This window comes from Muntiacus reevesi, chromosome 1 (genome assembly GCF_963930625.1).
Source record: "Muntiacus reevesi chromosome 1, mMunRee1.1, whole genome shotgun sequence".
NCBI classification, from domain to species: Eukaryota; Metazoa; Chordata; class Mammalia; order Artiodactyla; family Cervidae; genus Muntiacus; species Muntiacus reevesi.
In genome coordinates, this window is record NC_089249.1 from 171,103,643 (window position 1) to 171,126,207 (window position 22,565).

At 48.0% G+C, this 22,565-nt stretch overlaps 1 protein-coding gene across 1 annotated transcript in view; it reads right to left on the minus strand.

The window, feature by feature from the left end:
- Nucleotides 1–11,840, minus strand: part of NGEF (neuronal guanine nucleotide exchange factor) — a 42,711-nt gene extending 30,871 nt beyond the window's left edge. The window contains exons 1-3 of the mRNA XM_065913431.1: nt 11,606–11,840; nt 10,754–10,896; nt 5,357–5,655 (exon numbers count right to left, since the gene is read on the minus strand). Of these exons, the coding sequence (XP_065769503.1) occupies nt 5,357–5,655; nt 10,754–10,896; nt 11,606–11,712 (549 nt within the window). The 5' untranslated portion in view covers nt 11,713–11,840. The remainder of the gene's footprint in view (nt 1–5,356; nt 5,656–10,753; nt 10,897–11,605) is intronic.
- Nucleotides 11,841–22,565: the final 10,725 nt, after the last annotated feature.

Genomic DNA, 22,565 nt, shown 5'->3' on the forward strand with positions numbered 1-22,565 from the left:
AGTACGGGGATGGGGAAAGGACATTGACTGAGGCAATCAAAAGGTACACGCTTCCAGTAATGAGATGTAATGTATAATATGATAAATATAATTAACACTACTGTTAATTACATGCTATTTATGAAAGTTAAGAAAGTAAATCCTGAGTTCTCAGCATAAACAAACATCTTTTTCTTTCTTTTTTTCTTTTTTTTTTCTTTATTTCTTTAATGTTGTATCTAATGAGATGACAGGGGGTCACTAAACTTACTGTCTACCCTCTGATGGATGAGAAGAAGGGGCTTGTGCAAGTTTCCTGGAGGGAGGGACTGGCTGTGGGGAAACACTGGGTCTTGCTCTGGTGCAGGGTCACGCTCAGCAAATCTTTAATCAAATATTCTGCTGATGGTGGGGTTCATGCTCCCTCCCTGTTATTTGTTTGGCCTGAGGCGGCCCAGTCTTGGAGTCTACAGGATCTACGGTAGAAAAGGCTGAGCCAAAGCAGAAACAGCTCCCAGCTGCAGACGTGTCTGGCGGCGAAAGTCAAGTCTGACGTTGTAAAGAACAATACTGCATAGGAACCTGGAATGTTAGATCCATAAATCAAGGTAAGTTGGATGTGGTTAAGCAGGGGATGGCAAGAGTGAACATCGACATCTTAGGAATGCAATGAGCTAAAATGGATGGGAATGGGCAAATTTAATTCAGATGACCATTATATCTACTAGTGTGAACAAGAATCCCTTAGTAGAAATGGAATAGCCCTCATAGTCAACAAAGGAGTCCAAAATGCAGCACTTGGGTGCAATCTCAGAAATGACAGAATGATCTTATTTCTAAGGCAAACCATTCAATATCACAGTAATCCAAGTCTATGCCCCAAGGACTGATGCCAAAGAACCTGAAGCTGAACGATTCTATGAAGACCTATAAGACCTTCTAGAACGAACAACAAAAAAAGATGTCCTTTTCATCATAGGGGATTGGAATGCAAAATTATGAAGTCAAGAGATACCTGGAGTAACAGGCAAGTTTGACCTTGGAGTACAGAATGAAGCAGGGCGAAGGCTAATAAGAGTTTTGCCAAGAGAACGCACTGGTCACAGCAAACACTCTCTTCCAACAACACAAGAGAAGACTCTACACATGGACAGCACCAGATGGTCAATACTGAAATCAGATGGATTATGTTCTTTCCAGCCAGAGATTGAGAAGCTCTATACAGTCAGCAAAAACAAGACTGGAAGCTGACTGTGGCCCAGATCCTGAACTCCTTATTGCAAAATTCAGACTTAAATTGAAGAAAGTAGGGAAAACCACTAGACCATTCAAGTATGACCTAAATCAAATCCCTTATGATTACACAGTGGAAGTGACAAATAGATTCAAGGGATTAGATCTGATAGACGAGTGCCTGAAGAACTATGGACAGAGGTTTGTAACACCATACAGGAGGCAGTGACTAATACAATCCAAAAGGGAAAAAAATGTAAGAAGGCAAAGTGGCTGTCTGAGGAGGCCTTACAGATAGCCGAGAAATGAAGAGAAGTGAAAGGCAAAGGAGAAAAGGGAAAGATACACCCAACTGAATAAAGAGTTCTGGAGAATAGCAAGGAGATATAAGAAAGCCCTCTTAATTGAACAATATAAAGAAATAGAGGAAAACAACAGAATGGGAAAGACTAGAGATCTCTTCAAGAAAATTAGAGATACCAAGGGAACATTTCATGCAAAGATGGGCTCAATAAAGGACAGGAATGGCAAGGACCGAACAGAAGCAGAAAAGATTAAGAAGTGACAAGAATACACAGAAGAATGTACAGAAAAGGTCTTAATGACCTGGTTAGCCATGATGGTGTGGTCGCTCACCTAGAGCCAGACATCCTGGAGTGTGAAGTCAAGTGGGCCTTAGGAGGCATTACTTACAAACAAAGCTAGTGGAGGTGACGGAACTCCAGCTGAGGTATTTCAAATCCTAAAAGATGATGCTATTAAAGTGCTGCACTCAATATGCCAGCAAATTTGCAAACCTTACCAAAATTTGGCCACAGGCCTGGAAAAGGTCAGTTTTCATTCCAGTCCCAAAGAAAGGCAATGCCAAAGAATGCTCAAACTGTTGTACAATTGCACTCATCTCACATGATAGCAAAGTAATGCTCAAAATCCTTCAAGCTAGGCTCCGACAATACAAGAACTAAGAACTTCCAGATGTACTCGCTGAATTTAGAAAAGACAGAGGAATCAGAGATCAAATTGCCAACATTTGCTGGATCATACAAAAATCAAGAGAATTCCAGAAAAACTGCTTTACTGACTACCCTAAAGCCTTTGATTGTGTGGATCGCAACAAACTGAGAAAAATTCTTAGAGATGGGACTAACAGACTATCTTACCTGTCTCCTGAGAAACCTGTATGCAGGTCAAGAAGCAACAGTTAGAATCCGACATGGAACAACAGACTAGTTCACAATCAGGAAAGGAGTATGCCCAGGCTATATACTGTCACCATGCTTACTTAGCTTATATGTAGAGCACATCACGTGAAATGCCGAGCTGAATGAATCACAAGCTAGAATCAAGATTGCCAGGAGAAACAACAACCTCAGATATACAGAAGACACCACCATTATGGCAGAAAGCAAAGAGGAACTAAAGAGCTTCTTGATGAAGGTGAAAGAGGAGAGTGAAAAAGTTGGCTTAAAACTCAACATTCAAAAAACGAAGATCATGGAATCCATTCCTATCACTTCACGGCATATACATGGGGAAAAAGTGGAAACATTGGCAGATTTTATTTTCTTGGGCTCCAAAATCACTGTGGACAGTGACTGCAGCCATGAAATTGAAACATGCTTGCTCCTTGCAAGAAAAGGTATGACAAACCTAGACAGCATGTTAAAAAGCAGAGCTATCACTTTGCTATCCAAAGTCCATACAGAGTCAAAGCTATGGTTTTCCAGTACTCATGTATGGATGTGAGAGTTGGAACATAAAGAAGGCTGAATGCTGAAGAAATGATGCTTCTGAATTGGGCTGGATAAGACTCTTGAGAGTCCCTTGGACAGCAAAGAAGTCAAACCAGTCAATCCTAAACGGAATTTTCCAACCCTGAATATACACTGGAAGGACTGATGCTGAAGCTCCAATACTTTGGCCACCTGATGTGAAGAGCTGACTAATTGGAATAGACCCTGATGCTGGGAAAGGGTGAAGGCAAAAGGAGAAGGGAGTGGCAGAGGATGAGATGGTTGGATAGCGTCACAGACTCAATGGACATGAATATGAGTAAACTACGGGAGATGGTGAAGGACAAGGAAGCCTGGCGTGCTGTAGTCCACGGGGTCACGAAAAGTCAGCGACAGCTCAGCGATGAAAACAGCTACTGTGGTCATTATTTCATGACGCATGGAAGGCAAATCACAGATCTTAAACTTATACAGCGAAGTGTGTCGATTATATCTCAAATAAAACTGGAAGGAAACAAAGGTGAGTGATGGTGGCTCTATCTGCAGGTGGTGGAGCCCCTGGGTCTCTCAGGTAGGAGGGATGGCACCTGCAGGGGGGCTTCTCCCTGGGTTCTAGACCTTCCACGTGGTTGCTCTGGGTGGCAAAGCCTGCTGGGAGTTCCTCAGGCTAGCTCCAACTGCCTCGTGGAGATCTCCTGACCATGCATCTTTGCTTCAGGTGGGGCACGTGGTTCTTTATGTCCTCTCACCAGTATCCTGTGAGAAGCTGGGAGGAGCCCCGTAAGATGACTAGACATTTCTGACATCAGTTTCATTAAAAAAAAATAATAAAATTCCTGTGGCATTGCTTACAAATCACCGCTCATGAGTCACAAGTGGTGTCAGACTCTAAAACCACCTCTTCTGAGTCTGCTGGGCAGGACGCAGTGGACCCTGGGTGGCCCTTCAAAAATCGAGTGTCATCAAGGCTTCTCAAGGAGCAAAGGCATCATACCACCCGAGCCTGCGTTTGATGAACCGGGTCGGGAGCTAGTCTCAGCCTTGGTCAGTACGCGTGCGCACAGTCTGCAGGCTTGCCTTTTAAATAAATGAGAAGAACGAACGTTTCTACAGAATCTCGCACAGGCGGGCCAAGAGCTAAAGAAAGTCAGGACTGCAACTAGGAACAAGCTCAAGGGCGGGCTTGAAGGAGCATGTGAGTGGGGGTGCTGGGGAAACGGGGTGTGAGAGGTTAGAGACGACAGAACTGGATTGAACAGGGACCCCTGGCAGCCCAGTGGTTAAGACTTCGCCTTCCAATGCAAGGGGTGCGGGTTCAATCCCTGGTCGAGCAGCTAAGATCCCACAGGCCTCATGGCCAAAAACCCAAAACATTAAATGGAAGCAGCAGTGTAAGAAATTCATTAAAGACTTTAAAAATAGCCCACATTAAAAAAAAATCTTAAAAGAACTGATTCGACTCTCTGTATATAAAGCTACATATATATATATATATATATATATATATATATATATATATATATATATATACACCAACACCTACATTTCTTAGCTTCTCACTTCTATTACTGTTCGTGTTTTATAGGCTATTTTTCCCTGTTAGCCACAAACTATTAAGTGACTCTGTGATCCTGTCTTAGCCTACCTGACAGGCAGTGTCTGCCTGGACCATCGGATGAAGGCACAAGAAGAGACCAAGTCCTAGATTTCCACACCATTTCAGGAAGGGTGGATATGCTGAGGGCTTTCTTTCAGAGCCCCACTCACCCAGGGTTCAGGTGAAAATTAGAAATAAAGATGTGCAAGTGAAAAGTAAAGCACAGAGGAACAGAGCCCGTTCACGGTCATGATGGATTCAGCATCACCAACTGTATCGGTGCTCACACGTGCCACGGAGAGTCTCCACAATAAGAAGCAAGAGTTTGGAGAATGCAGTCTTACTATCTGCAGAAACAACAACGTGGAGAACACGCAACACGGGGGCTGAGCTACCTTAGGAGGTAACAAGGTAGTTTTTGTTGCCTGTGCTTCCCTGGTGGTGCCAGGGGTAAAGAACCTGCCTGCCAATGCAGGAAACTTAGGAGACGTGGGTTCGATCCCTGGGTTGGGAAGATCCCCTGGAGGAGGAAATGGCAACCCACTCCAGTATTCTTGCCTGGAGAATCCCATGGACAGAGGAGCCCGCTGGGCGCCCGTCCATGGGGTCGCACAGAGTTGGACACAATGGAAGTGACATGGCATGCACCCGCGCACGTAAAATAATGTGAATCTTCCTGCATGTTGGGGGCAGAGGTACCCTGCCAGTAACTCCTCTGGTGAACCAGCCTCACCCCAGAGAGGAAGCCTCACCCACGCTGGTTAAAACACCCATTCATTCTGACCGGAAGCTCTCACCCCGGGCAGCCCGTTACCTCTTGCAGCCTGATCTCCTCTGGCTGGAGGATGTCCAGCACCCCGCTGCTCTGAATCTCCGGAAGGTCCTGCCAGAGGTTGAATCTTGAGTGGGGGTTGCTGAGCAGGCAGATCTGGGGCAGGGCCTTCCTCTCGGGTGGGCTTGCTGGCTCCTCCTCCTCCTCCCCGTCATCGTCCTCCGGAGCCTCCTCGCTGGACGGGCACCCGTCAGCACTGCCCTGTATCTCTGCATCCTGTTGCCTCCTGGTCTCAATCTCTTGGAGAGTTGACTTATCTCGGTATTCCTGATACAGGAGCCCTGAAATCAAATCAAACCATTTTGAAGACATGATAGAGATTTCAGATATGGAGCTTTCCAAATCACTAAGTCACAGCTTTAGACTCCTGAAAGCGAAAAAGTCAAAGTGTCAGTTGCTCAGTCCAGTCCAACTCTTTGTGACCCCATGGACTGTAGCCCGCCAGGCTCCTCTGTCCTTGCGATTCTCCAGACAGGAATACTGGAGGGGGTTGCCAGGCCCTTCTCCAGGGGATCTTCCTGACCCAAGGATTGAACCCATGTCTCCTGCATGGCAGGCAGATACTTTACCATCTGAGCCACAAGGGATCAAGGGCAAATGCTTTGCCCATGAAAACACAAAGAAGCCAGACCCCCACAGGTCTCAGGGAAGGGCCACTGAACGGACTGCCACTGTCTTCATTTCTTGGGAAGGATCTGCACGCGTAAGTTTATTTTTTTTTTTCTAACAAGGAATAAAGAAATCCCTGAATATAATCAAAACCCAGTCGCACAAATAAATGCTTTTCACACACATAATCAGCAAACAAGGATCCAGAACTTGTCATGTTAATAACCAACATGTGCCAAGTTGATGGAAATGGCCCGATTATGTTTCAGCATCCCAGCAGGACGCTTCTCAAAGCCTTAAGTGCTTCAATATTAAAACTCAAGTCTATTCATCGGTGAAATGGGAGTCATTGTAAATTCTCATTTTGAAGGAAAAAAACCAATATTTCATCAATCTTATGATTCAAAAGGGAAACATTCCTTTTTTTTTTTTTCTTTTGTACTTTTAGATCTACTTCCCTGATCTGAAATAAGTGCCTTCTGAGTTTCCAAGGAGATTTGGGGGTACAGAGGAGTCAGTAAAAATGCAGGACCTCCACAGGGAAAAATTTCTTTTCAGATGTCCTGGCCACAGGGCGAGGGATGGTCTCCCCACAGAGGACCAGCGGAAAGGATCAGGGGCAAGAAGGCTCCGGGCCCAGGGAGAGGGGAGGCGGGACTGGCTTGCTGGCGATGAGGCTGGGAAGAGAAGAGGGTCACCTCTAGGGTCTTACCCATCCTGCGGGCAAAAGGCAAGCCCCAGGGGAAGCCCCTCAGGCAAGCAGCTCTGGTCTGCATCGTAGGAGGCCCACGTATGGGAAGAAAGAGGCCATGCCCATTCTCCAGGGGAGCGGTGATGGAGGCCCGCACACCGTGGTGGGGGAAGGATGGGGCCGTGTGCCTGATTCAGGGATAGTTACCAGGTATAAGACGGGGTCTGGTGATTGGCGGGTGCTGGGTGACGAGTGATATTCGGGTGACCCGTAGGCAGGGGAGGGCTGGTGGCCCTATTCAGGAGATGGGGAACATGGGAGGAGGGTCTGAATGGGGATAGGGTGGTGGAGAGATGTGGGTCCACCTGATGGCCATGCAGGTGGGGAGAACTGGTGGGCAGCTGGACTGGTCTGGAGCCTGGGAGAGCAGTTGGGGCCCTTGATATTTCTATCTATAAAAACAAAGATGGGGACCTCCCTGGTGGTCCGTTGCTAAGACTCCTTGCTCTCATTGCAGGGGGCCAGGGTTCAATTCCTGGTCAGGGAACTAGATCCCATGTGCTGCAACAAAGATCACAGATCCTGTGTGCCACAGGTAAGACCTGGCACAAACTGCCGCCCCCCAAAAGATGATTTTCCTGGGAAAGTTCTAACAGGGATAAGTGTACTATTTGTAAAGCACTTTCTCACGCAATGCAGTATAAATATTACCTATTATTCCTTCTTTAATTGCTAAGTACACCTAACCTGAAGAGAAAAGGAAGGGAAAAACAGACCATCTTCTAAGTCCTGAAAAATGGCTGGATAAATTATATTCATAGTTTATAAATAACAGGAACCCAATAAATTACATGTGGGTTAAATTACTTGGCTTTTATGCTCCATAATGCTAAATTATAAATCCTTTATGATTAATATAGCTTTACTTAAAAAAAAAGATGATGTGATTTTACATTAGAATCTAGCAGATTATAACATGGAGTTAATTTAACAAAGGAACAGAAAAGAGAACCTAAATCTATGCTAAATGCAACCGAGATTGAGCTGTAATGGCAGAGGTTTAAAGCCAGTAGACAAACCGGTTCAGTGATAAGCATAAGATATAACTATTGTTGACAACACTGTATCAATTAATCTTCTGTGATTTCAATACTATTTTTATGGAGGTTTAAAGAAACGAGGGGAACTTCCCTGGTGGTCCAGAGGTTAAGAATTTGCCTGCCAATGCAGAGGACATGGGTTTGATTCCTGGACAAGCTGCTTTTATTTATTTATTGGTTTTTATAATGTGACTGCTTGAGGATGTGAGGCATGGTGCTGTGGCAGCCATCTGGTGACATGAAGCCCAAACATTGAGAATGGAGGAGGGAAGGGAGATAGGTGACTGCTTGACTTGAACCAACTCCAGAACTTTCTTCCTCATTCCTGGACCGGCAGAATACATTCATTCTTTCAGGTCATTTTTTTTAAAACTTGGATATTCTATTATACTAAGCCAAAGACTTCCAATACAAGTAATTTTAGCATTTTCTTAAAACTTCATACTTCTTTCTGAAGCCTTCAGAATATGAATTTAAATACCAGTTTTCCTGGAGTTACTGTGATTACAAAGGATTATCTGACACACTGGGTAACCATTTTTTTTTTTTTTTGGTAATGTGTTTATTTTTATTAGCCTTAAAATTCAGATTACAATAGAAACAAAGTAGCTATAACTGAGGAACTAGATTAGCGGATTAAAGTTTTGTATTTGAGATATACTGATGATGTATCGTGTTTTTCAATTTTGTACATTCATTAAGCAAAATTAACTTTCCCTGTAAAAGCCTGCACCTGGTATTATATCCAAGCAGAATTAGAAGGCTCAGTTCTCATCTCTCTTAATTAAAATGATCTATATCAGGCTGGCCATGCTGCCCTGCAGAAGGAGGATAAGCAAGGCTCCTGGAGTCCTTCAAAATCTTACTTTTTGAAGAGAATTTTTTCTTCTTTTTCCTTTGAATTCTTCAGATGGAAACTTCCAAAGGGCAGGGAATTTTGTTTCTTAGTGAGCACCTCCTAGGCCCCAAGCATTTGCTAGGTGCCAGAGACAACCACAGGACACACACATACGTGTGCACACGCAAACACACACACGTGCAATCACAGGGCCTCGGGGTCTGTGATCTCTAGGGCCACCAGCAATGACAACGACAACTGTACACCACGCCACACCCAGTCCTGGCATCATTCTCTCCTGGCCTGAGTGGGAGCCGCCGCAGTCCAACACAGTGGTGCATAAATGCCCAGCGTCTTCCCACTTTCCTCCCCTCTTAACTCCTCTGCGTCTTTAGGAATGTGTTGTCCTCTCCTGATACCTGGCAAAGAATCCCCTTCATTCACTGAGCTAAGTGGGAGCAGCTGGCCTCTTGTAGGAATCTGCTTGGCACAGGCCTCGAGTCGAGGACGAAGGATGTGAGAAGGAGGCAGCCTCGGCCCTGCGTGTTCAGCACGTCTGCTGAGCACCTACCCGGGATCCAGCCCAGAAGCCGGAAATACATATTCTCCCACCAGCACGTGGTGGGAGAAACGCCTGGGGATGTCAGTCTCCACTGTTCACCACAGGAAGAAACGAGGGCCAGGAGGAGCGCTGTACCCCAGTTCAGGGCTTCCAACTCCCAGCCTTGAGCTGATGCCGCTGGCTCTCCAGGAAGGAGGTCTCCGCACGCCCACGCTGCAGAAGGGAGCCTCTCTCTCCGTGATTTGAGGCATGGATCTCCCCACCCCCACCCCGATTTCCTTCCTAGTTCTGACGTTGATCCCAGTCAGAGGTATCCCTTTCTACAGGGTGGGAGTCACGGCTCCCAGCGTATGCTGAGGCCGCGGTGGCCTTCCTTGCTATAAAGGGCAACATGACCGAGGTGGGACAAAGGGATTTTTGTGGGTGCTTGTCCTCAGAACAGCACCTCTCCATTTGCCCCAGCGAACAAAGGGGAAAGCCGCTACCACCCAGCCCCACATCCAGGGGGCTGGGAACAAAATCCTGGAGTCTGGCGAGGCTTAACTGTGTAGGGCTCCACCCTCAGCTTTGCAGGTTCTCAGCTCCTCCCAGGGTTCAGTCCAGAAAAACCCCAGCCAGGGGAAGAGGGAACTTGCCTGAAAAGTCTCCTAAACACTGGTGTCCCAGGGCAAAGGAAGCCCCCTTCTACGAGAGACACTTTGTGTCTGCCCGAGTGTTTGGGATGAGGGACAATGATGATCAATTTAGGGAAGGACATTTTCAAATCAAAATTTTAATTCAATGAATAAACGGCTGCTCTGACAACACTGAAGAACAGAAAAGATCTCGAGGCCGTCCCATTCCCCACGTTACCCACTCACGGCCCCCTCTGGTGAGGACAATGAGAACTAGTTCGATGTCATCAACAATTCTTTTAATTGCAAGTGCTCGGGTTCCTGGGACACCTTCTCAGTCCACGGTCTGCTTTCAGAGTCTCAGCTGCAGCTGTGAGGCAGCTGGACTTCCAGCCACGATCGGAACAGGCAGGTGGAGCCGGGCTTCTCTCCCTAACCCGGGGAGTGAGGGTGGGAGCCTCTGGGGCTCCCGCCTTCTCTCTACCGTACCTCTCCTCCCCGGAGCAAAGCTGGTCATTGCTTCTCCTTCCAGAATGGCTCGAGTCAGCCTGACTCTCTGCAGACCCCTCTCCCCTTCCAGGTCTACCCCAGCCCCCTGGGATGGCCAGAGGGGCTCACGGAGCCCTCCCTCCTGCATGGCCCAGAAGCACTTCGCCCCTGGACTTCCTGGCAGAAGAGATAAGAGGACAGAAAGCCCTCCTTGCCCAGGAAAGAGCTGGGCAAGTACACCTGTCCAAGGGAGCAGGAAAGAAACACATTCGCTCAAGCCCAATTATACAGCTTACTAGTAACCTGCGGCAGTTTTGCCTATGGAACCATTAAAGCCAAGTAAGTTAAGCACCTTCCTTGTCAGGTGCGTTTTGCCCAGGTGAAACGCAACTGCATTCCAGGAGCAGGGTTGCCCTGAGCCCATCAGGAGCCCCCGTTTCCCCCCAGTGACGCGCGCCGCCGCCGGGGACACCCACCTATTTGTTCGATGAGGTTTCTCCAGGAGTCGGCGGGAATAGGGTGGATCATCTGCAAGGCCTCGGTGAGCGTGGTGGGGCTGTCGGCGAGGGCTGGGAACTCCTCGGGCGTGGCCCCATTTCCTGGGGTGGAGGACGACTCGCTGTAGGAGGGGCAGGGCGGGTTATTTTTAAGCAGCGACCCACCTCGGCCAGCCCGCGAGAGGCGTTCGCACGGGCGGCCCTGGCCAACTGGACTCTGCCCCGAGATGTCCAGGCAGACCGGCCGCCGCCGCCGCCGCCCCTCCCGGCCGAGCGCGCCCCACAGGCCCTTTTTGTCACCGCACCAGGGCGCGACCGGGTGATTCATTCCCACCCAGCCCGCCCAGACCTTCATGTTTTCGGAGCTCGCGGGCAGGCGTCGGAAACTTGGCGCGCCCAGTCCGCTCCGCGGCGCCGAACGGCCGCCCCGACGGGTCCCGCGGCCAGGAGCCCTGCGCGCACTGCGCACCCCGCGCCGCGCGCAGTCACACGGCCCCCTGTCCCCTCCGGGTAGCGACCGCCCCAGGGCCACGCGGCGCGGAGACTGGGAGCCCAACGGGACGCGTGCGCCCAGGGCTCCCGGGAGAGGGCGCGGGAGGCGGCCAGGACGGGGACCGGGGTGTCGGCGGTCCGGCTGGGGCGCACCCCCGACTCCAGGCGGCTTGCCGGCATGATGGGGGACCACGGGGGGGCAGTGAGGGGCTGCGGGGTCCGCGGGAAGGGGTGCGGGGGACAGGCCGTTCGGGTAGGCGTCCCTCGCCGGAGACGCCAGTTGGGGCCACGGACGCGCAGCGGCGGCGCTCGGGGGTCGGCACGGCCGCTCGTCCTCACCTGCCGGGCAGGTGTCCCGCCGCTGAGTCGCGCGTGTCGCTCTCCGAGGTGGAGCTGTCGTGGTCCACGGCGCAGGCGGCGTTGAAGGCTGCGGCCAGCAGCTCCATGAGGGCCGGCAGCCAGGCCGGCTCTGGGGCCGGGTCGGGAGCCGCGCTGGAGGCCCCGGGCCGGGCCGGGGGCGACGAACGGGCTCCGGAGCGGGATCACCGCGCGCTCGGCTGGAGCCGGAGCTGCCGCCGCCGCCGCCGCCGCCGCCGCCGCCGAGCGCTCCAGCAGGCGGGCGGGCGGGCGCGCGCCTGGAGGCTCCCGGGGTTGCCACGGCAACGGGGGAGGCGGGAGGGGCGCGCGCGGCGGGGGCGAGGCCGGGCGGCAGCGTGGCGGGGGAGCGTGGACCCGGCGCAACCCAGGCCCACAGGGCGCCGACTGCGACCCGGGACCTCCCCGCCGGATCCGCGCCTCCCTCCGCGGCCGCGGGCCTGGCCCCACCAGAGGAGACTTGGAGGGCAGGATGGGTGGGGGCCGGCGCGCTGCGGTCTTGGTCTTCTGGGCCCTTGCTCGACATCTGGCCAGACCTCGCCAGATCGCGGGGCGAGCTTGGAAGGAAGGGGCGAGGCGACCCTCTGCCCAGTTCGTCCTCAAACCCCTGCCTTGCCCACGCCGCACATCCTCTGCGGTCCTTCACAGGGACCGGCCAGAAGACCCCCGCCTCTGCCGCCCCGGGTCCAGCCCCGAGAGGGACCCTCGAGGGTGTCCGCTCCTGACCAGACTATGGAGAGGGTGCCAGCGGCGAGGCCTCTCACGGAGTAGTCTGGCTGCCCCCAGGTACTCCGAGGCCTTGGCGGCCCGGGATGGGTACAGGGGAGAGAGGAGGAGAAAGTGTCCTCAATCCTACCCTCAGTCCCCCTGCCCACTCACACTGACTTTTGGACTACAAAGAAAACTGCCCGCCAAGCAGGAGAGATGGGTTCGATCCCTGGCTATGGAAGATCCCCTGGAGGAGGAAATGGCAGCCCATTAAAGTATTCTTGCCTGGAGAATCCCATGGACAGAGGAGCCTGGCAGGCTACAGTCCACGGATCGCAGAGTCAGACAAGACTTAGCAACTAAGCAACAACAACCGCCTCTGTGTTAGCTAGTTCAACGCGCTTAGGGATACAGAGAGCAAACATGGGAAACTGGAGTGGAGGGGAGTGCGAGTGGTCGGGTGTGAAGTAGAAATCTAGAGGGACGGCTCCAAAATCCGACTCCAAGTCCAGCAAGACAAGTGGCTGCAATCCCCGGCGTCCTTTTCTGCGCGCAGCCCATCCCCCTCGCCGCTACTCTGGGCGGTGCGGGATGCCCGGATAGCCATCTCAGCGGGCCAAGACCAGCCCAGCTCTCCGGAGGGCACCTGGGTGAGGGACAGTACAGTGTAGACTGACGTGGGAAATCTCCGCACCTCCCCCTGCACGGTCCTCCTACGGGGCATTTGTTTAAATTAACAAATTCCCCATTTTTCCCGATGCAAATACTCCTGGTGGGAGGGGTTCACCAACTAGTTAGCCGTTTGACTTTAATGCATCCTTAGCCAGCCGCCTATCTCCCTGCAGTGTAGGAGACCAGGGTTCGATCCCTGGGTTGGGAAGATCCCTTGGAGAAGGAAATGGCAACCCACTCCAGTATCCTTGCCTGGAAAAATCTCATGGACAGAGGAGCCTGGTGGGCTGCAGTCCATGGGGTCGCAGAGTCTGGCACGACTGAGCACCTAACACTTACTTAGCCAGCCGCCTAGAGCTCGCGGCAACAGTGAGAAAGCATTTTAGGAAGGGGCCTTCTTGCCTCAGTTCAGTTCAGTTCAGTCGCTCAGTCGTGTCCAACTCTTCACGACCCCATGGACTGCTGCACGCCAGGCCTCCCTGTCCCTCACCAAATGCCGGAGCTTACTCAAACTCATGTCCATTGAGGCGCTGATGCCATCCAACCATCTCATCCTCTCTTGTCTCCTTCTCTTCACTCCTTCAATCTTTCCCAGCATCAGGGTCTTTTCAAATGAGTCAGTTCTTCTTGCCTGGAGGAAACTAACTCCCCTACACAGACTACAGTGGGCGCCCCTGGCGATCTGGGCGCATTCCACTCATCAGGTGCTCAGGCTGACACAAACCGGTTCCTATACCTGCCTCTTAGCCCCATTCCCCCGCGAAGGGCCAGAAACAGACAGCTCTGGTCTCTTCTTACCCTTAAGGACCCAGGATATTTGCACAACAACCATCTGGTCATCATCCCCAATCCAAGCCCCTCCCTTCCTTGACTCATTCTGAGTATCCCCAGACAGTCCTCTCTCGAGCTCTGCACTTTCATCTGTCAACCGGCCTTCTCCACTGGGATGTCTGCTAAACACACCACCAGCGCTCATATTCCCCTTGCCGGATGCCCCCCAGCCAACCAGGAGACCAGGCAGAACCCAGAGCCAGCCTCAAGTGCGCTTGTACCTCCTGTCACCCCCCAGGTCAAAGCCTCACTGTCCCCTGAATCCCTTAAGGCTTTCAAAGCAGTCCCCTCTTTGGTATTTGGACCCCCCTCTCTCTCTGCCCAGGCTTCCCTGGTGGCTCAGCTGGTAAAGAATCTGCCTGCAATGCAGGAGACCTAGCTTCCATCCCTAGGTTGGGAAGATGCCCTGGAGAAGGGAAAGGCTACCCACTCCAGTATTGGCCTGGAGAATTCCATGGACTGTATAGTCCCCAGGGTTGCAAAGAGTCAGACACAACTCAGTCACTTTCACTCTTTCTGTCCAGCCTTCTCTCTGTCCCCCTTTTAACCTATGGGTCTGCTCTTCCCTCTTCTCTGCTTACAAACCTCTGCTGGGGTCCCAACCCCTGTGGGTGAAGGCCACCTCCTGGCTCTGTAACAGGCTCTTTACCAGGTATCCCACTCCTTGCCATCTTCCTCCGCTAGGACTCTGCCCAATCCACCCCCTAAGTCCTCACCCTTCCTGGTTGAGACTCCCTAAGGCATCGCCACTGGGCCTTTAACTCTGTGTAAGCGGCGGCACCGCCTGGCACTGTATTCGAGGTGAATAGGGCTGTCCCTACACCGAGACATGGACTGGTCACCCTGCTGTCCTGATATCTTTCCTCGGGGTCCCAGGAGGTGCGTTGGGTGGGCAGTCACTGGGACCTGCTGCTTTGCGCGGTTTCAGCGCCCCTGAAACTTGGTATAAAACTAAATGGAAGCTGGGAACACAGGGCTGCACCAAGGAGGAAAGATCCTTTTTTTAAAATCAGAAAATATTCAAGTGAAATTACGTATATTAAGACGAGTATAATAAAACCTTCCAATTGAAAAATAAGCTAAAAATATCCTTCTAATTATAAAATCAGTTTAGAAAGTCACTGAGTTCTGAAGGCATATCACCTGAAGCTATATTCCATTCCCCATGTTCTATTTTCTATCACACTTGGTGCTTACTGGGCAGGCTATTATTAAAGTCTCTATTTAACTGACATTTCGTTCTGAATCATTCACAAAATAAAGTACAGGTAAATATTTCAAGTATTTATGCTCCATTAGTCCATAGTTGTTGCTCTGTAAGTATTTGTTAAGGAATTAATGATATGTTTCTTAAAAAATATTTAATTTTTTATGTATTTTATCTAAAGATTATTTCTTACTTTGGGTTATAAAAGGTAAATATTAGAATCGAAGTGGATTCTTATTTGTGTAGCAACCTCAGTCTTCAGGAGTTCTCATGTATGTTTACAAAACATCAGCTTTATTCTGAGGGAGAATTGTTAGAAGCAGAAGGAAGTTAGAAATGATCTGGTCCATTTCTTATTTAGAAAAAGAAGCAGCAGAACCAGAGGGTTGAAATGACAAGCCCAAGATCCCAAAGCTGGCTACTGGTCAATTTTGGAAGTATGTGCTAGTAAGTCAAGACTGCATTGTGTGGGATAAGGAGCGGCAAATTTCTGTTTTCTTATTTTTAGGGAGACTTCCCTGGTGGTCCAGTGATTGAGAATCTGCCTTCCAATGCAGGGACTCCAGTTTGATCCCTTGTTGGGGAACTTGTTGCTATCCCACGTGCCTCTGGGCAATTAAACCTGATTGACACAGCTAGAGAGCCCCGGCGTGACAAGGAAAGATCCCACACAGCCAAGTAAAAGAAATGAATAAATAAATACTTTTCAAAATTTAGGGCCGTATGATATACCACCAGATTACCAAACATTAAAATGCCTCTGTATGCTTACATCTAGTAGGAAAGTGACTTTGTAGTAAGAAGAAAATCCTCAAATATACATTTAAAATCTTCTAGAAACAGGTACTTGATAACTCTGAATTAAGTATATATTTTAAATCTATGAACACAATTTATTTTTGTCATTCTTAAAATACCTTTTCATTTGCCTTGAAAATCAAAACATTTAAACCAGAGAGGCAGTGCCAGCCGTCAATCCACAGAAGCTAAGTGACCTCCCAAATTAGGACAATTAGGAAAAGGACAAGAGGTAGTTTCTCTCTCTGCAGCTCCAAGAGAAGCCATTCAGTTCAGTCCAGTTGCTCAGTCATGTCCGACTCTTTGCAACCCCTTGGACTGCAGCACGCCAGGCTTCCTTGTCCATCACCAACTCCTGGAGCTGACTCAAACTCATGTCCAACAAGTCGGTGAGATAAGATTTCCCCACAAGAAGACTCTTCTGGAAGTAGATTCTTCTGTTGCATAGTTGGAAGTATTTTACTGGTGACGTGGAGGTGGAGATCTTGCCTTGATTTTTACCATGAGGCTCATTTGTAAATGTGGGATCGTCACATGTTATAGAAATGTTTCAAACACAATCAGTTTACCCCTGTTTATTAATCTTACCTAAAGAGAGGTCTGGCCTTTTCCTTGGGCTCCTGGGAGGTGACCTAGCTAAGCCACTGAAATACCTGATCAGAGTGTCTTTGCTTACCCAGGGGCTGGGGCCACATCAGATAAGGTGGAGGCTTTGGGCCATGTGACAGCAGCTTGACCTCCAGAGGGGCTGAAGACGGAGGTCAGTCACCTGGGCAGCCAGTCAGTTCTAGCTGATGGAGCCCCAGTAAAAACCCTGGGCGCCCAGGCTCAGAGGAGCTTCCTGGCTGGCAGTATGGTCATGTACTGTTCCCCAGGAATGTTGGCTCTGTCTGCAGTTTCATAGGGTCAAGATGACTGAAAGTTCCGAGTGGAACTTTTCCGGATGCTGTCCTGTGCATCTATAACCTTGTCTGAATTAAAACTGTAGCTTTTCACTGTAATAAACCATAATCATTAAGTAATAGCTCTGAGTCCTCATGAATTTTGGAACTGATGGAGGTCTTGTGTGCTGTCCCCGACTTTGCAAACCTTGAATCCAGTCTAAAGTACGGTGACTACATTCCTCTTATAGCATTCGGTTTTCTTGATCTCTTTTTCTCTCCCTCAGTCTGCCCCATACACAACTGGCGGGTTAGTTTTCCTCAAACACATCTGTTTCCACCCATCTGCTGTCTTCAGTGACCTCCCCCACCCCAGCACCTTGCCGGTACTTCCTTGCTAACAGAGTTAAGATGCAGCCTGGAGTGGCTTCTCACTCCCAAAATGAGAGAAGATATTCACTATACCTATGACAAAGGTCTCCAAAATCAACAAGGAAAAAGCAAGCAGAAATACTCAATCAAATATTGGCAAGAGATCTGAATGGTCAGTTCTCAAAAGAAGACATCCCAAAGGCCGAAAGGGTGGGAAACTGTTTTTACCCTCATTACTAGTCAAAAAAATGCAAATAAAAGCCACAATGAGATATCATGGCATCCATTCTGACCCAGGGAGCTGGGTCACCCCGAGAGCACCCACGGCTCTGTCTTTACTCTGCTTGCTCTGCCCTGTTATCACCCACTCTCACGGTTCCTCTTCCTGGTGACCTGAGGTGTGGGGACGGGGCAGCTCTGAAGATGTCATTTATCTCTGCATCTCCAGCATCCTGCCCAGCCAGGAGGCATCGGTGAATAAAAAAATATGGGGAAGTTGATGGCTGTTCTGTTGCCGTGTCTTAGGTTTCAGTCCCTCTTCTGCAGTTATTGAGTGTAACGTTAGCACGCCCTTGGTATTACATCTTGCCTTTCTTTGGTTAATGAAGATATTTCTTTAACCGACCTCTTTGGGAACTATCAGGCCTTCTGGGGTTTGATGCACCAAGTATTGAGGATGTAACTGACCTGCTGTGGTGAATCAAAAAAACCTATGAAAACTGGATTCACTGTTTTGGTGAAGTGAGGAGCGTTTTGTTTTTGTTCTTTTTTGACGTGGTTGCTAGGGTGGACGATTGTTTATAGTTTTGCTTAAATAGGGAAAAACCTAGAGGGATGAAGAGATGCATGCAAATATTTGTCTGGTTTAGGGAGATATGTGAGTGTCGGACAGGTTTCAGTGATCACGGGAAGCAGGCATTGTGGTCTTAGGGCTTAGCTGCCGAAGATTTGACATTGCTCTGTTGAATACATCTTTGGAATCAAAAATAGGCAGCCAAGCTTTGCTCCACTTCCAGGCATGAGAGGGGCCTGGATGATGTTACGTGGCTAGTGAAATGTCAAAATTTCCAAAACACTTTGATGGTTTGTGTGTCCCTAGTACTGTCCTTCAAAGGCTGAGACAAATAGTGGCCATATAGTCGATTATGAGATACAGACAATTGTATGGCCTTGATGGAAATGTATTTCTCAAAACAGGCTCCCCAAAATAACTCATGGGTAAGACACTATAATGCTGTGTCTTTATCTGAAACTGCAGAAAATGGGAGAGGGCCTGGAATATGGGTTTATTTGGAACAATACTAACCAAGGAGCCAGAAACACATGAGGTCTGAGGATTTTGATTGTGGGTGATGTCGTACACTTTGACCAATAGGAGCATTTCGGAAATAAGAGGGACCTAAGGGAAAATACAGTTATTTCCAAAATATGTTGAGGATGAAATTTGGAGAAAATGAGATTGTGAGTTGCCTCTGTACACATCAGTTACATGTTAGGTTGTGGCCATTAGGATTTATACACTCTTAGTTGGAACTCAAACTGTGAAGGCATTAATACCCTACTTTCTCCCATTTAAACATTTATTCATTTTAAATCACTTTACAAATTATATAGTTAGATCTAATTTAGTCCTATATTAATTAGACCATTTTGTAAACTATAGCATACTATACAGATAGAAAGTGATACTATTATTATTATTTGGAAGTCTGCACTTATTGTGATGGAGAATGCATTGCCTTAACTATTAACCAAATGCAGTAAAATTATTTAAGGTATGAAACCAGAAAGAAAAAGATGTCCATCATGAATAAAATAGACTTGAAGGAAAAGCACATGTTAATAGTTGACAAAATTAATAACTAGACGTTATTCTTACGTTGTTCCTTGAAAATGGCAATTTTCTAAAATCTAATTGGATTTTAGAGAAATGCTTTCCTTAGCAAGAAGTAAGTAGTGCAAAAACTTCTTATTTCCTTCTGAAACAAACCACCTCGTCCTTAACATCCACTAGAAAGAATGTTCTATGTTGAGTCACCAGGACTAAACGTTCAAGGATTTAGAGTCTCATAAAAAGACCAAGATGTCTTTGGTAGAGACTGGTCACTTTACAAGGGCTATTACAGGCTTGAATGAGGTGTCCTACCAAATAGGGTGCCTGCTTCCAGGCCCTTGACTGCCCGTCACCATGATGACAAAAATGCCTTTCGTTTCATCCCAGGAATTCAAAGCTTTTGACTACTGTTGGGAGTATCTATTTGAAGTTTCTGAAATAAGGGAACTGGTGACCACAGTGTACAATAAACAAAGGAATGTTATCGTAAAGACAAAGCACGATATTTCAAAATCATATCAGATACACAGCAGTCAAAGAATTAAAAAGCTGATCAGCCAGTGTTAGCCAAGCCTTGTGAACTCCTGTTTGCTTCTGGAGGTGGGCGTGTGAGTTGACGCAACCTTTCTAGAGGGCATTCATTTCGTAAATCTGCAAATGTTCATACTCTTTGGCAAAGACATTGTATTTCTAGGAATGTATCCTAATGAACTGTAGGAATCCATGTGGAAAGTTAGCAACAAGAATGTTTATTATGGTGTTATTTATCATAATGGAATAGTTGGAGTAGTCTAACTGTCCAATAATAGGAGATTGACTATTTAAATTTAGACATCTCTGTACACACTGCAATATTTAAAAGGGATAATCAACAAGGACCAACCATAGCACAGAGAACCCTGCTCATTGTTAGGTGGCTGCCTGGATGGGAGGGGGTGTGGGGGAGAATGGATACATACGTATGTATGGCTGAGTCCCTTTGCTGTTCACCTTAAACTATCACAACATTGTTCATTGGCTATATTCCTATATAAAATAAAAAGGTAAAAAATAAATTATGACATGTCTCTAAAATAAAATATCATTAAAATGATCTTTTTTTTTTTTTTTTTGGTTGGAGCGGGGAACATACTTTTATTTATTCATTTAAAAAAATATTCATTTATCTGGCTGCGTCGTGTCTTAGCTGCAGCAGGCGAGGTCTTCATTGTAGCACCCAGCGAGGTGCACTTTAGTTGCTCTTTGGCAGGCGGGATCTTAGTTCCCCAGCCAGGGATCAAACCTGTGTCCCCTGCATGCAAGGCGGATTCTTAACCAGTGGACCACCAGAGAAGTCCCTAAAATGATTTTTTTTAAATCTGGAAAGATGCCCATAATATACTGCCTAGAAAAGTAGATTCCCAAACTGGATGGTAGTACAATCTTATTCTGTTTATAGAGTTAGACTTTATAGACTTTTAAGCATACATATACATTTGAAAAGGACTGGAAGAATGATCACCAAAAACATTTCGTAGTACTAGTAGTTGATTGGTCAGATTCTGAGGGAATTTTCATCGTTTTACTCATATGTGTTTAAAAAAAATTTTTTTTTTTTTGCAATAAATGTGTCACTTATGTAATAAGGGAAAAAATTACTTGAAAACATCAATCCCTTAGTGTGCAAACACTTAGAACATGAGTTTAAAGTGTTCATGTGACCGTAGGGAGTCCTGATGAAGTTGAAAAAGGGGAGCTGAGTACAGTTCATTAGGGTACATTCTCTAGATTCACTTGGGGAAAAACAACTCAACTCATTACATAAACCTATCTTTTAAAAGCTCTTCAGTTTCCAAAGACTCACGAATTCAAGTTTTACAGTAGATTACTTCCTGGCATCTCTAAAATTAAAGCACTTACCTGATATTCTGATCTGCCTGGTTGTATAAATAGTCTTTTTCCCCCCAGAAATCCCGCTTTACCTTCCACAAACCCACGTGTACACTCCTAACCGGAACGCTGCTTTATTTTTTCACTGAAGTCCTGGTCTCGTTAAAGGAGTCATCCAAGAAATGACTGTCTCCAGGAAAAGGCGGTTCTCCTCACAACACAAGCCTTCCCTGCCCCGCTGCATGTCTGTGTCCCACGTGTGCGGGCTTAAACGCCACCTCCCCCATGAAGCCCACCCCGCATCCCATCCCGCGGCTAAGGCTCTCCCGTAGCACTTTGCCAGGGCTGCTCTGGAGGTGTGATCATCTTCTTGGAGAATGAGTTCTCTGTCCTCTTGGACTGTACATGGAGACAGGACTCAGCCTGGCTAATGTTTCCCTTCCCGAGCCTCCCCAACCCCCTGCCGCCTCTATGTTGGGAGAGACCTCGTGCATCCTGGACATTCAAGACATTGTCCCCGGATGGAGGTGAAGTGGAGGAGGTGTGAAAGCACAGGCGTTCTTTTGGTCTCTTCCCGGTGTTTCTCGGTAAATTACAGTCAGAGAAATGTTTACAAACCCTTTCCTCAAACCTCCTCTCCTTGCTACTCCCTAAGCAAGTGAGTGCACTGGTAGCTGAAATACCATCATTTCCTGGGGGAAACAGCAGCTTACCAGCAGAGAAGTGAAATTTCATTCTTGTTTCTTTACCTATTTGTAGTTCACCCCTCCCCTGAGCTGACCAGTTGATGCTTCTTTTCCTAATTTTAAACCCATGTCTCATTTTTTCCACGCAGTGAAGATTGCATGCTAAATTATTGCTATTTCTAAAGTGTTGCTCAGCCCTTGGAGTAGCTTTTATTTGTCACAGAGTCAGCGGGATCTCGAGGCTGGTTTCTTTGTTAGGCTCTGGATAAGATGGTCCTTATTTGTCTCTTTTCTTCCTCACAAAGAGGGTCTTTTGTAGGGAGTCTCAAAGGAGGGTCTTGAGCTCAGCATTCTTGCATTTGAAATTAGCATTTGTTCTTTAAAAAGAAGGAGACTCTAACCTGTCATCAGTTGAGTGTTTTCTGTAAGAAGTGATGGATTTTTACCAGGAGAGAGAAAAGCCACGTTGACACTGTGAGTCAGAGAAATGACAGAACAGAACCGGAAAATTCCTTCCTGTTGAGAGCACCTGAGCATATTCGGTGTCCCTTCCTAACCCAAGGCCCCCGTCTCCTTCACAGGCTGTTAATCTCCATCGACTGTGTGTGCGTCTTAAAGACGGAGTGCACTAAATTTTCTGTTATGACCAACCTGAAAATCTTCAGGGGAAACAGGTGCTGTGCATTGCTGATGGGAGAGCAAAACTGCCCCACCCCATATGGAAGGGATCTTGCCATAACTAACAGAACCACACAAGTTCAATGGACCAAGTGTGTGCGTGTGTGCTCAGCTGCTTCAGTGGTGTCTGACTCTTTGCAACTCCATGAACCGTAGCCCGCCAGGCTCCCCTGTCCATGGGATTTTCCTGGCAAGAATATTGGAGTGGATTGCCATGCCCAACTCCAGGGGATCTTCCTGACCCAGGAATCAAAACCACGACTCCTGTGTCTCTTGCATTGAAGGCAGATTTTTTTTTCACTGCTGAGCCACCAGGGAAGCCTCAGACTGTTTATGTTCCCCCACAGACCTACCCAGAGGAGATAGAGAAGCTGTATACAGTCAGCAA